Here is a 16,791-nt window from a genome sequence, read left to right on the forward strand (position 1 = left end):
ATATATAATTACTTACTGGGAGGAAGACCATGGAAAGCACACCTCACTATAAGCACATGACTAATAATCTGCTCTTGTACGGATGGGACTTGCTGGACGTGACGCTAAAGCTTCTCCCCCCTCAGGGACGTTTGCAATATTAGCAACATTTTCATAAAGCACAAGAACCTTTATGAAGTTTCCTGACATGAAGGCTCTCGCGGCTCAGCTTCCTGCTGTACACTAACTGCTGGACTGACTACAGGCGCCGGCTATAGCTGCGGTCGGTTGTCACAGGTGGATTGGAGCTGCAAATATCTCAGAGATCCTCAGCCCGGTTTTCAGTTGTAGCTATTTTAGTATTTAAAATGTCCCTAAGGGCCCGATCCCACGGCTGTACGTTATTAGGGCCACTTGCTACTATGTATCCCATGGACAGCACAATGCCCAATCGCCTATAAGGTTACTAAATCTCACTGTGTGGCCTATCCTTGTCGAGAATAGGACATTCAATTTGCGGGGTCCACGACTATTGGGGCGCACAGACGGGTGTCCAATGTGAGTTGTGCCCAAGTTTATGGAGCTACAAACCAAGAAGCACTCCGGACTGGTCACACCGGCATGTCCCCTGCTGGTGGTTGGCGGGGCTCGTTGCTTGCTGTGCTGCAGCGGTGACGGCCGGGCTCGGCCCATGATGGATGACGGGATGTGAAGGAGGAGGATGGGGTATGTTGGCCATCGATCGCACTGCTGCTCTTCGTAAATCTGATCACGTGAAATGGCGCGAAGCACTAAATGTTAGTACTGTGAAGCCCTCGAGACGAGTCGGTCACCTGCAGCGGATCCCGACAAGCGATCCATAATATCTGCCAGAGCTCTGAGGGCAAAAACCAAGAACAGACAGGACTTCAGAGTCAAACAATTTATTGAGTTACTGGAAAGGTATAAAATAGACGGGTGACCGCAGGAGTGCAAACGTTACGTGTTACTGCAGCGAGGCGCTCGAGATACAACCCAGCAGAGACAATATGCATCCCGGGCCGCCTGGTACAGCTGGGAGTTGGGGAAGAGGGGTTTTCTTTTCTAGAAAAAACCCTTTTGCTGAAGTGCTACGTCTGGTGCAGCAGCCACACACCGGTCACATGCCGGGGGCCGAGGGGCCGCACCACACACTGGTCACATGCCGGGGGCCGAGGGGCCGCACCACGCACAATGGTCAGGAGTAGCAACGCTTGTAGGAAAGAAGACCCTGTGCTAGAATCACAGACCTTCCCCGTAAATTGTGTTATCAGTCCGTGTAAAGGGAGTCCAAGTTGTTCACACAAGCCAATGACAACAGAATCTGCTTGCTCGCGCGAGCAGCCTATTTACACGGACAGACAAATCGCTCAGAACTGCGTTCGCACATCTTTCTTTCGGCCACATTCATTGTAGAGTGACCGGCCAAACGATCGCTGTTGAATCGCCACAACGTGCAGAATTATTTTTCTGCCAGTATAAAAGGTTCGTCATTGAATGGTTGGCCGTGGTTACGCGGAGCGTTCTGTATAGAAGGGCTCTTACTCATCACCCATACAGAAACAATACATAGAAGGGGTACAACCGCTGAGGGGTGACAAATGATACTATACAACATGCTGCTTCCAGGAGTGAAGCCGGTGACCTTCTAGAACAATCTCATTCCTACAACTTCAGGCGGTGACCATATGCAGCAACATCCCCATCTGAGGTCACCGACGTAGAACACTCCGCTTCTGTATATGTGGAATGCTCTGCGGGGGGTTTCTGCTCTGCAGACCTATCAGACAGGCCATGCAACAGAATGTATAGCAGCTTAGAAGATGTGGTCCAAAGGAAGAGTAGACATACGTGTACAGCTGTGGGACGGGTGCCCTCTGTAGACGCGCCCACATGTACAAGTGTGTGACGGATGCCCTCCGTGAACGCGCCCACATGTACAAGTGTGTGACGGATGCCCTCCGTGAACGCGCCCACATGTACGAGTGTGTGACGGGTGGCCTCTGTAGACGCGGCCGCATGTACAAGTGTGTGATGGATGCCCTCTGTGGACGCGGCCGCATGTACAAGTGTGTGACGGATGCCCTCTGTAGACGCTGTGACATGTATAAGTGTGTGACGGGTGCCCTCTGTAGACGCGCCCACATGTACGAGTGTGTGACGGATGCCCTCTGTAGACGCGGTCACATGTACAAGTGTGTGATGGATGCCCTCTGTGGACGCGGCCGCATGTACAAGTGTGTGACGGATGCCCTCTGTAGACGCGGCCGCATGTAAGAGTGTGTGACGGGTGCCCTCTGTAGACGCGCCCACATGTACGAGTGTGTGACGGATGCCCTCTGTAGACGCGCCCACATGTACGAGTGTGTGACGGGTGCCCTCTGTAGACGCGCCCACATGTACGAGTGTGTGACGGGTGCCCTCTGTAGACGCGCCCACATGTACGAGTGTGTGACGGGTGCCCTCTGTAGACGCGCCCACATGTACGAGTGTGTGACGGATGCCCTCTGTGGACGCGCCCACATGTACAAGTGTGTGACGGGTGCCCTCTGTAGACGCGCCCACATGTACAAGTGTGTGACGGGTGCCCTCTGTAGACACGCCCACATGTACAAGTGTGTGACGGGTGCCCTCTGTGGACGCGCCCACATGTACGAGTGTGTGACGGGTGCCCTCTGTGGACGCGCCCACATGTACGAGTGTGTGACGGGTGCCCTCTGTAGACGCGCCCACATGTACGAGAGTGTGACGGGTGCCCTCTGTAGACGCGCCCACATGTACGAGTGTGTGACGGGTGCCCTCTGTAGACGCGCCCACATGTACGAGTGTGTGACGGGTGCCCTCTGTAGACGCGCCCACATGTACGAGTGTGTGACGGGTGCCCTCTGTAGACGCGCCCACATGTACAAGTGTGTGACGGGTGCCCTCTGTAGACGCGCCCACATGTACAAGTGTGTGACGGGTGCCCTCTGTAGACGCGCCCACATGTACAAGTGTGTGACAGGTGCCCTCTGTAGACGCGCCCACATGTACAAGTGTGTGACGGGTGCCCTCTGTAGACGCTGCTTTCTTCAAACAGACTTTTTGCAGCATTCATTAATTTGTAACGATGCCAAGTATTTCAGGCCTTTGACCAGTGAGGGGCGTTCTACCACGATGAGCCGCTTCACACGTCCGTTAAACTCTGACAAGATTCGTGAATTGCGAGATGCACAAATCTCGTGCGAATATGAAGCCTATTCCTTTGAATGGAGTCGGACAGCGATGGCTTCCTGCACCGCGCCATGTCCTATCTCTCTTCGGAACGCTTCGCCTATTGTTTTTAGTGGGACCTCTAATGCCTCGCGTGGCGCTCGCTCGCTGTGTGATGTGAGGCAAATCAGTGGGAAACACTTCTGATTCTCTATTGCGCAAGAGGATTGGAATGTCACAGATGCGATGCGTTTTGCGCGGGCCGAGTTCCACGGCCTGATATCGCGCTCGCCCAATGGAGGTAGCCTCAAGACCATTTTTAAAGATGTTGCGCCTTATGATACAGTGTGAATCCCTTTACTTCGGTTTACACGTCTACAAGGTGATGTTTAAAGGGGTTGCCTGAATTCTGTTCTACCCACACAGTAACATTACTAACCGGTATATACTCCTCTATCCTGGCTCTGGGCCACCCATGACCTCATGTTTACAGGCTGCTGCAGCCAATGACCCAGCTCAGCGATCGAGCACTGAGCTCTGTCATTGGCTGCAGCAGCCTGTGACGTCCCGCAAACAGGCAGGACTGCTGCTACTAAATATACGCCGGGTGGAGGACCGACCAAAGCAGGGAATGTACAATCTATGTGGGGCGCCTTTTCTTAGTAGGTTTCAGGCCTCTCACCCAGCCAGCCCATGACATGGGTCAGGCAGGGTAAAGGTTCTCCTGGTGGAGACCACCCATTACAGGCGATGCGATGCTCCTCTGGGAATTATTTTTATTTTTAAAAGAGCCTCTGGCGAAAGATGGGTGGAGTCTGACTGGTGGGCGCGAGACCTTCTTAATCTGTCCATGGCATTAGTTTGGCTAAAACTCCGCCACGGAGTTTAGGCCGAGTTCATATCTGCATTGAAGGCTCTGTTAGGCCCCCTGCTGGAGAAAAGAAGCGCTGTGTACAACAATTGTCCAACACCTCGATGTAAACCTTATAAGTCAACGGGGTCTGATGTACAACAGATGAAGTGCTGCATCGCCTCTGAACAGGGAGAGGTTGTATCTATCAGTCATCAAGCATTCATCTCTGTAAGATTGTGAGGCGGTGACCTACACCCCAGAAGCGCTCCCGTGGATAGTCTGGCTCTATACATTGTGAGGACGGCTGGTGATTCTCTACAAGAATGTAGTCCTTACACACGACTGCTGCTGGCCGAGCTTTAGAAGCATACAAAATGGCAATAAAAATCTTAAAAATCGTGTTTCCACCCGAAGCCATAAATAAGCCCATATGATACAAGCCTGTAGTACGCTACTGTCAGTTTTATAAAGAAATGCATTTACCAATAACCTTACATCTATGGCCATTATATACTGGAATGTACTTTGCCTTAAATAGTTACTACGTTCTGCAACAATTAACTAGAGACGAACCAGGCGACGATCCCCACCGACCCCGCCGCTAAAGCTCCACATGGATGAGATACTGCAAGACTTTGAAGAGTAATATCTGTAAATGGGTATTAATCCGGCCTCTGCACTCTGCTTGTGGTTCCGTCCACATTGGTGGCCATGGACCGATCCGGCTATGAACAATGGTGGAACTTCTAGCTTTTTAATACAAACACTTTTCAAAAGAGATCCGAGAACACAATGCTCACAAATGGGGCACCGTGCTACAGGAACGGTAAAAAACCTGTAAAAAACACATGCTGCCTTAATGAAAAGGTAGTGAGCCGGCCGGCCGCAGTCCATGTCTGCTCTGTTGGGGTCATAGATGTTTCACAAAACGTTTGTGCTTTTATATGGAATCATCATAGCGGGAGGGACTTCGGGCTCATCCCATGCTGAAGCGGTGTTCACCTCGGGTAATGTGTGATGAAAACTCATATCTATCTTGGCTCTGGTAGCCACACATGTTGCACTCAAAAGGATCGCGAAAACCATGGCAGCCCATGTGGATTGTGTACATGACGTGGTCCAAGAAGAGGACCCGGCAGTGCTCACACTTGTGCACCTTCACGGCCTCCCCGCTACTGCTGATCACTTTGAAAGCATCTTGAGAATTGTCATTGGCGGCTCGATAGACATCAAATGGCTTATTTTCTTTGACAGACAGCCCGTTTCTGGTGAGGGGCGCCATGTGGTTGGTCAGGTAGATGAGTCCTCCCCTTTCATCATTGTTGCTTTCAGTGTCTGTGGAATCTTGGCAGCTGTTACTTGGGGAAACTTCTTTCTCAGAAGAAATGGCTTTAACCTGGGAAAGTAAGAGCAGGTTCTCCACTGCGCTCTCATGGGCGGTCTGGTTGGTGTGAGAGGCAACGTCTGCATGGGGTTTGTGTAGGGCGTACATTGAGTTAATAGCTGGAACCACTTCAGGGCCACCCGGTGGGGTCTGAACCAACGGACGCAAGGACTCTGCTCCCAAGTAGGTGATTGCATTATTGATGGCCTGATCCATAACATGTGTCTGCATTATTTCATTCTCCTTCTCGAAATGACTGTTGGCTTCATATGGCAGGTGTGACAGACGCTTCTCACCTAAGGGAACAGCATAGAATTAGTCACGTATCTACATTGGATTCAGTGTCATCTCTCTTTATTTCTATAACCTGTCATTCTTCATGCATCCATAAAGCAGATGTCTAATATTTACCTATGTGTCTGTACTTGCTTTACATACGTGTATATAGTTAACATAACATTCTACATAGGATGCCATTACTACACGTAACACGATATGATGACTAGAGTGCTACAATGCTGTAAAGGGACCTGTCGCATCTATACAGGGGGTCAAACACAGAAACGGGGCTGAACATCTAGATGGTCTTAGAGAGAAGATGGATCTCTAAAGGACGATGTAAAGGGAACGGCACCGATATCCCAATTGGATGCAATAGTCCGTCCAGGGACGCTCAGCCCTCATCCATTCATCAATAAAGAAGGTAAGGAAGGAAGGTCGGACATCTTTGCAAGTTTATTTGGCAGGACAAATAGCCGGCAATGTTTTGGCTCATTGACCAGGCTTGCTCAGAGTTCACAAGGAGTCATGTATGGGCCGAAGCGGCACCAGATATTTTCCCTGCTGGATAAACTTGTGAAGAACGTTTACTGATCTCCAACTTTTTTTGTTTGTGGAAGATGATATGTTACAGCCGGCCTTTGCATGAAAGCTTTACCGATTGACAAACTAATTGTTGGGTGTGCCGGCCGCAATCAGGAGGTGAAGCTGGGGTGCCATCATGACGTCAGCCCTGGTCTACATGATCGTGCCTTCAGCGTATGCAGCCTGTCACTGGGAACTGAGTAGGGCCTCTTTCCTATTACTGCAAAAGGCACTTAGATGTAGTCTGTCTGAAATCCCTCAATGTTAATAGTCATTGCAGAGGGCCCCTTAGGTGCTGTCTGTCAGAAATTCCTCAGCATTTTTTTTTTTTTTTACCCTGCTTCAACGTCTCCCATGCCGTATGGACTGATCTGCCAACAAGGAGGTGTTTTCCCTAGCTGGCCCATCAGCCATTATAGATGTTTGTTCCAGTCCCTCCCCTACATGGGTGCCAGCTATTCTCCTAACTTCATGCTGTTCGGACCTTTGCCTGTCTCCTGTCTGGATCCAGATTTTTGTCCATGTTTCAGTCCTGTCTTGTCTGTACCCTCCATTCGAAGGTTGTCTGACGCCTGAGTCCTGTCTATTCTCTCCGTCAGATGGGTTGTCCGATGCCTGTCCTGTCTGTTCCCTTAATCCAAACGGTTGTTAAATGTCTGAGTCCTGTTCGTTCGCTCAGTCTGAAGGATTGTTGGTGCCTGAAACCTGTCCTGTCTGTCCCCTCCATCTGATGGGCTGCTTAGCTGACTGAACCCTCTCTCCAATGAGTTGTTGGGTGCTTGCATCTTCACCCCTGTTTGGCTGGGTGGCGATCTCCTGGCAGTTGATTTCCTGTGCCTATTGTTTCTATGTGCGATTTATTGTCTTTACACTTCTTCTCTACCCTCCATTAAGGGACAGACTAGGGCCCCTTAGTTCCTGACATGCGGTTGTCCTTATCGGGGCAATGGCCCTGCTTATAGGCAGGGTCCACCACGCCAAAGTGGGTTAGGGATAGCGTTCCTACTCCTACATTTGTGGTACCATTTTTGACCCCTTTTGTGTTTTCCATGTTTTTGTGATATTAAACATGAATATATTGGTCTATTGTGGACATAAATAACATCTGATCTTACGTGTTGATGATGTCCGTGAGGGCCGCCGTACGTGTGTCCTGCACAAATGTATCACAAATGTTCCCTCAAATCCCAATAAGTAAAAGAAGTTAATTTATCAAAGTGATACCTTAAAAGTCTATGTATTACAGCAGACCACTCATCGAGTAGTACCACGGCAACAGGTTGTATCCACTGCCTGTACCCCACCGTATACTGACATGCCAAGGATGGTATATGGTCAGTCTCTACCTTGGCACTACAATAGTTGTACCTGTATGCTCCTTCATGACTATCATAAAGCTGGTGTTATAAGGTGACTGACAGACAAACTGCCTTCCTTTACTTCAGATTTCATCTTAAACCTGGCGTGTGTATTTTTTGGATAAAAATACATAATTTTTGGTCAGTTTTGCATGTAGTTTTTGAGCCAAAGTCAGAAGTGGATTCAAGAGGAATGGGCGATGTAAGAGACGGACTTGTACTTTTCCTTCCTGCTGGATCCTTCTGGCTTCAGCTCAAAAAAGCGCATCAAAAATGTTGCAGTGTTGCTCTTTAAAAAAGCGCTGAGTGTGAAAGGCAAGACCTGTTACTGTCTGAGCACCAAATGACTAAAGCCGGATCTTTGGGGGGAAAAAAGATATAATTTTGCATGCAGTTAAGCCAGAAATGATCAGTATTCGAACTTATTAACGGACTGAAGCTTAACTACTATTAGATCAACATAAACCTCCCCGCCTGGTGATGGGGTGCCCTGCAGAGCCAAATCAGCACTGAACCCTGTGCCCATGCGGATCTGCCACTATGCCGGGAAGTTAGGAGGCGACCATTGATTTGGGTGGTAATTTAGATCAGTAATATCCTTCTGAGAACTCGTGTAAAACTGAAGGATACAATAGTGTATGCATTATATACAGCGGCTGGCCGATCGCCATCCGGGAGGGCCGCTGCTCCGCTCATGAATACAGTCGGACTCAACGCAATATTCTTCCAGAGCAAAACCGCACTTTCTTTTCCCACTTTTTTCTTTTTGCCATACCGTCTCCTAATGTTACAGACTTGTATAGACCGGCATACTAAGCCGACAGACCCACTCTGAACAAGTGGATACAAAAAAGTGAAGTATAAGTCTGCCGTCGTACTTTTCCCCTCTCTTGGCTTTGGCTATAGAAAAAGGTTGCTTTAAGAATCCGTGAGTCGGCCTTGTGCGAACCTCCTCCGCATTGGCGTTCCGGGCCGGCTACTATATCAGAGCCTCTATTTAAGATCACCGTGCAGATTTTCCAGTTTGCTTTAAGACAAGGTGTCCGATTTGAGACTATGACACATTTAAGGTCTTTGCATGCACTTCATGACTTCTGTGGCTTCCTAAACTGTTAGCTGAACTTCACAGAAGCAGAGCAGTAAAATTAGACACGACAGGAAGCACAGGTTGCTGTGTGCTGGAAAACACCGGGCTGGCTATGTGGTTACAAGGCTGAGTGCAAACCGCGGGCCGAGCGGTAAGTGCAGGAGCGGCTTCATGTATGTCGGGGGGAAATCTACATGTTGGGTTTGGGATTTCAGCTCAAGCACACGCGTGTATTCCGTGCTGTCTGCTTCGTGCCACAAGCTTGCTGCCAGTCAATGCAATTTGTGCCGAAATCCACATAAAATCCACCAATATCCTGCAGCTCATGCCTACAGAAGGAGGCTCCACAACCCAATCCTCGCTCCACAGAAATATCACACAACACTAATCTCTGTTCTAAATGGAAAAATGTGGGAATTAGTCGGCACAGGCGGATTAATTCTCGTGCGGATTCGCATCCAACTGCACATCTGTGGCAGCAATCCAAGCGTCGGCCTCCAAGTGCTGTAGTAAATACATGCGGAGACGTGACCGCACCCTCCACAAGACTTCGGGAAGGTTTCCTGATTTCATCAAATATACTCTTTAATTTTGCGCACAAGCTTGGACATCGCGCCATTCATTTCAGTGGCAGTATCAGCGACATGCAAGCCCTTGTAATTGGCTATATCTGCCACTACCAATGAAATGACTGGAGTGTTGGCGGAGGATGCGGACTGCCACTCCATTCATTTGCCAGTCTTCAGAGCAGTTGGTCCCCCACCGATCCGGCAGTTATTCCCTAGCCTGTGAATAGGGACTACCTTTACATTCCTGGAACACCCCTTTCAAGTGTTAACTGTCAATAAGCAATCCAAAGCATTTCTAAAATATGCTTTATTAGCCTATTCTGTACATTTTTCCTTCAACCCCCTCTTCTGCTCTGCAGTTACATGAAGACATTGTAAGTCTGTATTCACCAAACAGCAGGAGAGGGCTGTGCCTGCACTGTGTAACCCTGCTTAGTCCTCCTGAGCCCCGCTGCTCTGTCTCTCCCGGGCTGGTGTTCTTCCTCTCGGGGCTTGCTGCTGTGAATGAGAAGCTGTTCTGCGCTGCAGACAGCTTCTCCTATTCACAGGGCCTCTCCCGGCCGATCCCGCTGCACTGTCAGAGGCTCAGTGCATCGCGTTGTGACATACAATACACTATTTTGATCAGTTAGGGTCCCGGCTGCAGCACACTCCTAAGCGCTGTTCTCGTTGGCTGTCCTCTTTGCTTGCCAGCTCCTCTTGGTCACTGATGACAAAACATAAAGGTCTATAGAAGATAGAAGTCTGTCTTCAGCTGCCAAGAGGAGCTGACAGGCAGCAAAGACAGCTGAAGGGCAGAGCGTTCCAGCGCTCAGATGAACGCTGCTGCTCCCTCACTTCAGAGATCAGTTGACGTCTCAGCTTCACAACCCCATTGGGCAAAACCTTTGACATGTTACCCTGATATGTCAAAAGTTTGCCCAAAGAGCAGTTAATCTTTAAGTTGTAGTAACTTGTACTAATTTAGTTTGTTCTGGTCATGGCTGTCTTGTTCCTGGTTGTCTATTCTGGTTTTGTTAGCTCATGCCTTGTTTCTATCTGCCTAGCCTGGGTTCAGTATTTAGCTTGCTTGTATGGCTTCTTAGATGAGTCCCTCTCTTATACTTAGGGACAGTATTATAGACAGGGTTGCCAGTAGTGATGACTGAGCGTTACTTAGGGACAGTGCTGTAAAGTTACAAAGTTTCTTAGGTTCATTTGTACAATTTGTTTAAATTGAAATAAAAGTTAAAACAATAGTTCCTTACTAAGACTAAATTACTTTATACAATGTACATCATTTAAAATTGCATCATTTTTAATTTGTTTAATTTAGTTTCTATATACTTATATCCTCTCTTCTGCTGCTTCTAGCTAACTGACTTTTTTTCTAAAAAAAAAAAAAAAGCTTTTAAGAATCAGCACCTTTTCTGAAATGGTATAATCCACAGAATGGTTGCTACTTGGAATGATGCACCATTATGAAGGTCTCTGTCTCTCTCTGCAGGGAGGGGCCAAAACAGGCATGTCACGGGGAGAAGCCAAAAACTGGGGCGGGGTCGAAGACTGCTTAATGCTCGTTCGAGTAACGAGCACCATCGAGTACGCCAATACTGGAACGAGCATCAAGCGTGGCAGAGTATGTTCGCTCAACTCTAGCTATGAAGTGTTACCCTTTAAGTAAAAGCTGCATTATAAAATGTTCTTAAAGGGAACCTGTCATTACCAGGCGCACCATAAGGTAAGTTACCATGGGAGTGTGGTGCCCACATGCCAACTATCAGGGGCCACGTGTGGGAAGAGGGAGGAGCATAGGGAGTGCGTCCACGGACTCCGCAGAACCTGACTTCATGGCGCTCATGGATGGAGAAAGGCTTTCTGCGCGCTACTTTCTTGTTAATTAGCGTCCTCTGCTCTCCTGCTGTAACGTGTGGGTCCATAAACCAAACTCGGCGGTGCGGTCACCTTAATGCACACCGGAGCCGGAGGGGGGGAGCACTGCGATTAGATTAGCCAAAACATTGCTGTAAGTGAACCCGTGATAAAGGCCGAGAGACGCGAGAAAGTGGAGCTTATGGAGAGAATTCTAACCATCTGTTTCACATCACATTATCTTCTATAGATTTAAAGGGATTTTACCAAGATTGTAATTGGTGGGGGTCTCACTGCTGATCGGTGGTCCCGCGTCCTCCCCACCGTGGGGTTACTGCACTCCTCGCAGTGAGGGGGCGCTCAATGGAGGGCTGGTCATACAAGCACGCAGCGCTCGACTCACTTGGGCTGTGAAGACTCCCCGGTGGCACCCGCCCAGGTATTTCCGTCAGCCCCATTAAAATGAGCAATACGTAAATGTTCATCAGTGATTTCGCCTGCCACCAGTTGGAAAATTAAGTGACTCTCTGATTTTGTAACAAAGTTCTGTACTGCGAACAGAGGGGATATATTACCTGTTCCTCTCTGCTCTGCTGGTTTCATGTCCTTTTCCTACCATCCAAGATGGCCGACACGATCTTCAGACTACCTGAACCCTACAGCACATTGGTAGTGTTGGACTACTAATGCACTATGCCTGTTCTCTCTGATTGGCCAGAGCTGTTCATGTGATGAGCATTGGCCAATCAGAGAGCAGGGCACAGTTAGCATTCGATAGTTAGAAAATGGTGGTGGGCATTTTGGACGGATGAAGACAGAACTACAGGAGGGGCGGCAGAGAAGAACTACAGGTAATCTATCCCCGTCCGGTTCTGGGAGAGAATTCTGTCCTGAAACCGGAGGGTCATTTTAAGTTGACGTTTGCATTTGCTCAAAATTATGATACCAGATGACGTTCGAATTCAAAATATATTTAATCTTCCTTTTTAGCATTTTCTAATTTAATCTACAAGTACGTCCGTGTCTTCTGTATGGAGTGATGGTACTTATATGCCGACTGTAAGCTTTAGAGGCAATGTGCCTAGTGGCATAACTAGCCGGGTTGCAGCTGGGCCTTGTAGTTGAGGGGGCCACAAGCCCCGGATCCCATTGGATATCTGAAGGCCCGACCCGCCCGATCGATGGATATCTGAAGGCCTGGCCCGCCCGATCGACCCCTGGAGGCCTGGCCCGCCTGATCGACCCCTGGAGGCCGGGCACGCCCCGCCCGATCGACCCCCTGGAGGCCCGGCACGCACGGCCCTGATGCTCGACACCATTAAGACATTTTGCGTGGAAGCACATAAGCTGCTGATGCTAAACGGCGTCAATACATTGTGAGCCGTGTGGGCTACGGCTTCCTTACCCGGGCCGGTAGTGATATCAAAAGGCACCAGAAGCGACCAGAGATAATTAATTGCCTGTTAGTTTTGTTCTCTGATTAATTTTAGGTGTCTGTTTTATTTAGAAGGCCGACTTAAGACCCGCAACTTTTTAGTTATGCCTCTAAATATGCAAAGTTGTGACAGTCTTATTGGTGAGCTAGAATAGAAAGCTCTGGATGCTCCACCCCACAAACGGTAATTTAAAGGGATATTCTGAAGACTTCAAATTGCTTCACAGCCGCCCTGCCTTCCAGATTGCTGCTGACACGTCATGTGACTCTTATAGCCACTCACTAGCCACAGCAGCCAGTGATTGGCTGCAGCAGTCACATGTCCTGTCAGCAGCACTCACTAGTCAAGGCAGCACTCTATAGCCAGAGATTGGCTGCAGCAGTCACATGTCCTGTCAGCAGCAGTCACATGTCCTGTCAGCAGCACTCACTAGCCACAGCAGCACTCTATAGCCAGTGATTGGCTGCAGCAGTCACATGTCTTGTCAGCAGCACTCTATAGCCAATAATTGGCTGCAGCAATCACATGTCCTGTCAGCAGCACTCACTAGCCACAGCAGCACTCTATAGCCAGTGATTGGCTGCAGCAGTCACATGTCTTGTCAGCAGCACTCTATAGCCAATAATTGGCTGTAGCAATCACATGTCCTGTCAGCAGCACTCACTAGTCACAGCAGCACTCTATAGCCAATAATTGGCTGCAGCAATCACATGTCCTGTCAGCAGCACTCACTAGTCACAGCAGCACTCTATAGCCAATAATTGGCTGCAGCAATCACATGTCCTGTCAGCAGCACTCTATAGCCAATGATTGGCTGGAGCAGTCACATGTCCTGTCAGCAGCACTCACTAGCCACAGCAGCACTCTATAGCCAGGGATTGGCTGCAGCAGTCACAGGTCCTGTCAGCAGCACTTACTAGCCACAGCAGCACTCTATAGCCAGAGATTGGCTGCAGCAGTCACTAGCCACAGCAGCACTCTATAGCCAGAGATTGGTTGCAGCAGTCACATGTCCTGTCAGGAGCACTCACTAGTCACAGCAGCACTCTATACCAAGGGATTAGCTGCAGCAGTCACATGTCCTGTCAGCAGCACTCACTAGCCACAGCAGCACTATATAGTCAGTGATTGCTGACAGGACATGTGACTGCTGCAGCCAGCACTCACTAGCCACAGCAGCACTCTATAACCAGTGATTGGCTGCAGCAATCACATGTCCTGTCAGCAGCACTCACTAGCTACAGCAGCACTCTATAGCCAGTGATTGGCTGCAGCAGTCACATGTCTTGTCAGCAGCACTCTATAGCCAATAATTGGCTGCAGCAATCACATGTCCTGTCAGCAGCACTCACTAGCCACAGCAGCACTCTATAGCCAGGGATTGGCTGCAGCAGTCACATGTCCTGTCAGCAGCACTCACTAGCCACAGCAGCAGTCACATGTCCTGTCAGCAGCACTCACTAGCCACAGCAGCACTATATAGTCAGTGATTGCTGACAGGACATGTGACTGCTGCAGCCAGCACTCACTAGCCACAGCAGCACTTGGCTGCAGCAGTCACATGTCCTGTCAGAAGCACTCACTAGTCACAGCAGCACTCTATACCCAGAGATTGGCTGCAGCAGTTACATGTCCTGTCAGCAGCACTCACTAGTCACAGCAGCACTCTATAGCCAGTGATTGGCTGCAGCAGTCACATGTCCTGTCAGCAGCAACCAGGAAGGGCAGATTGGCTGTGAAGCAATTTGAAGTGTTCAGAATGTGCCTTCTGGAATGTTGGTGACCTAATCCTACTGTATTTTGACTAATGAAGGGTTCACATACTTCCCTCCCCCGTGAGGCGTGCGGTTGGCTATTACACTAAGGTAAATTAAGGCTACGAACTCTTACCCACAAATTTCTGAGGCATACAGCTCTTACGTTTGGCAACATTACTTGCAAGTCTGTCCAACACAAGAGCCCTTTCAGCGCCGAGCTTGGAGAGGTCTTCTGCCATCTCACCGTGATTGGCCTCCTCTTTTATTGCTGTAATCAAAGGAAAGAAAAGTTGTAAGAAATGCAGCTTTTCCGTAAACCCGAGAAATAGTGCATGAACGGACAGACGGGCAATATCTGTTATACGTGAGGGCCACATAATACGTCTGGGCGCTCCGGGGCCAACGATCGCTCTGTTCTCCAGCTCTACTAAAAAACAAATACTGAGGCCCCTTTACACGGGAGAACTGTTGGCGGTAGAGTGCCTGCCGGCCGTCCCAGCGGTGGTCCTAGCGGGGTGCACTAAGACCTGGTCTACAGATGGTGGTCTGTACACTATCGGTGGCGGGGATATATAGCAGCGCAGCTAAATATGTGCAGGAAGAGCTGAAAGTAGAACAAAGCAGGAAGAGCCGAGGCTGCAGGAAACAGTGTGCTGTGTGGCCACAAAATGTGATAGCGTGCGCAACGTGTCGTTTACATCTCATGTGCCGAATCATACAGTATATAGGCTCGTATGCGGGATCGTACAGTATATAGGCCCTCGTGTGAGGAGCCGTACAGTATATAGACCCCTGTGTGAGGAATCGTTCCGTATATAGGCCCTCGTGTGAGGAATCGTACAGTATATAGGCTCTTGTGAGAAACTGTACAGAACCTACAAACTACTAAAGCAAGAAGGCAGCGAAGAAACGCTAAAATCGTACAGGGAGAAAAACAAAATATGCAAAGATACGATCAAAATTTCTAAGAAGGAGGCGGAAAGACTGATCGCCAAAGAGAGCAAAAACAACCCAAAACTATTTTTCAACTATATTAACAGCAAAATGATTTGCAGGGAGAGCACTGGCCCTTTAACAAATAATGCAGGAGGAATCATTGAAGATGATGGAGGGAAGGCAAATCTATTAAATTGTTTCTTTTCAAGCGTATTCACAAACGAAAAGGAAATGCCACACAAGATACAGGGGAATAAAATAAACCCCTCGCAAAATATGGCATACCTAACGCAGGAGGAAGTGCGGAACAGGTTAAAGAAGAGTGAAATCGATAAATCGCCAGGCCCAGATGGAATACACCCAAGGATACTAAGGGAACTAAGTGATGAGATAGCTAGGCCGCTATACCTAATATTTCTAGACACTATCAAGACTGGTGTTGTACCATTGGATTGGCGCATTGCCAACGTGGTTCCAATTTATAAAAAGGGGACCAAAAGTGAGCCTGGTAACTACAGGCCAGTAAGTCTCACTTCAGTAATGGGAAAAATTTTCGAGGGGATTCTGAGAGACGCCATCGATGAGCACCTCAAGGAGAATAAGGGAATAACTCCTCACCAGCATGGATTCATGAAGGGTCGCTCATGTCAGACAAATCTGATCAGTTTCTACGATGAAGTAAGCTCTACGATGAAGTAAGCTCTAAGCTGGACCAGGGAGAATCTATTGATCTCATATATCTGGACTTCTCTAAAGCGTTTGACACCGTGCCACATAATAGGCTGATATATAAAATGAGAGGCTCGGACTGGGCGAAAACGCTTGTAATTGGGTTAAAAATTGGCTCAATGATAGAAAGCAGAGGGTGGTAATAAATGGTTCCTACTCTGATTGGACCACAGTCACTAGCGGGGGCCACAGGGTTCAGTACAAGGCCCCACTCTGTTCAACATATTTATCACCGACCTGATAGAGGGGCTGCACAGCAAAATATCAATATTTGCAGATGACACTAAATTATACAATATAATTAATACAACGGAGGACAATGTGCGGCTACAAACGGACCTGGATAAGCCGGGGGCTTGGGGGGGGGGGGGGGATGGGGAATGAAGTTCAATGTTGATAAATGTAAGACTATTCACATGGGCAGGAGAAACGGATGTCACTAATATTCACTTAATGGGGTACCACTAGGGAAAAGTGATATGGAAAAGGATCTGGGGGTACTAGTGGATTGTAGACTGAACTGGAGCAACCAATGCCAGTCAGCTGCTGCAAAGGCAAATAAAGCCTTGGGGTGCAGTAAAAGAGGTATAGGGGCGAAGGACGAGAACATTATCCTCCCACTATATAAGGCACTTGTAAGGCCTCACATGGAATACTGCGTACAGTTCTGGTCACCGGTGCTCAGGAAAGATGTCACAGTGCTTGAGGGGGTTCAAAGAAGGGCAACTAAACTAATACATGGAATGAAGGGACTGGAATACCCAGAGAGGCACCAAAA

The 16,791-nt window shown here is 48.7% G+C and overlaps 1 protein-coding gene across 10 annotated transcripts in view; it reads right to left on the bottom strand.

Moving 5' to 3' along the window:
• Positions 1–886: 886 nt before the first annotated feature.
• The window catches only part of IKZF1 (IKAROS family zinc finger 1), a 167,436-nt gene continuing 151,531 nt past the window's right edge, over positions 887–16,791 (bottom strand). For 8 of the 10 annotated variants that reach the window (XM_066585585.1, XM_066585588.1, XM_066585583.1 and 5 more), the window contains 2 exons: positions 14,482–14,616; positions 887–5,722 (listed from right to left, as the gene is read on the bottom strand). In XM_066585585.1, coding sequence (XP_066441682.1) covers positions 5,019–5,722; positions 14,482–14,616 — 839 coding nt within the window. In that variant the 3' untranslated portion in view covers positions 887–5,018. The remainder of the gene's footprint in view (positions 5,723–14,481; positions 14,617–16,791) is intronic. The other 2 variants (XM_066585591.1, XM_066585584.1) reach the window with 1 other exon arrangement.

This window comes from Eleutherodactylus coqui, chromosome 12 (genome assembly GCF_035609145.1).
Source record: "Eleutherodactylus coqui strain aEleCoq1 chromosome 12, aEleCoq1.hap1, whole genome shotgun sequence".
In the NCBI taxonomy this organism is placed as follows: domain Eukaryota; kingdom Metazoa; phylum Chordata; class Amphibia; order Anura; family Eleutherodactylidae; genus Eleutherodactylus; species Eleutherodactylus coqui.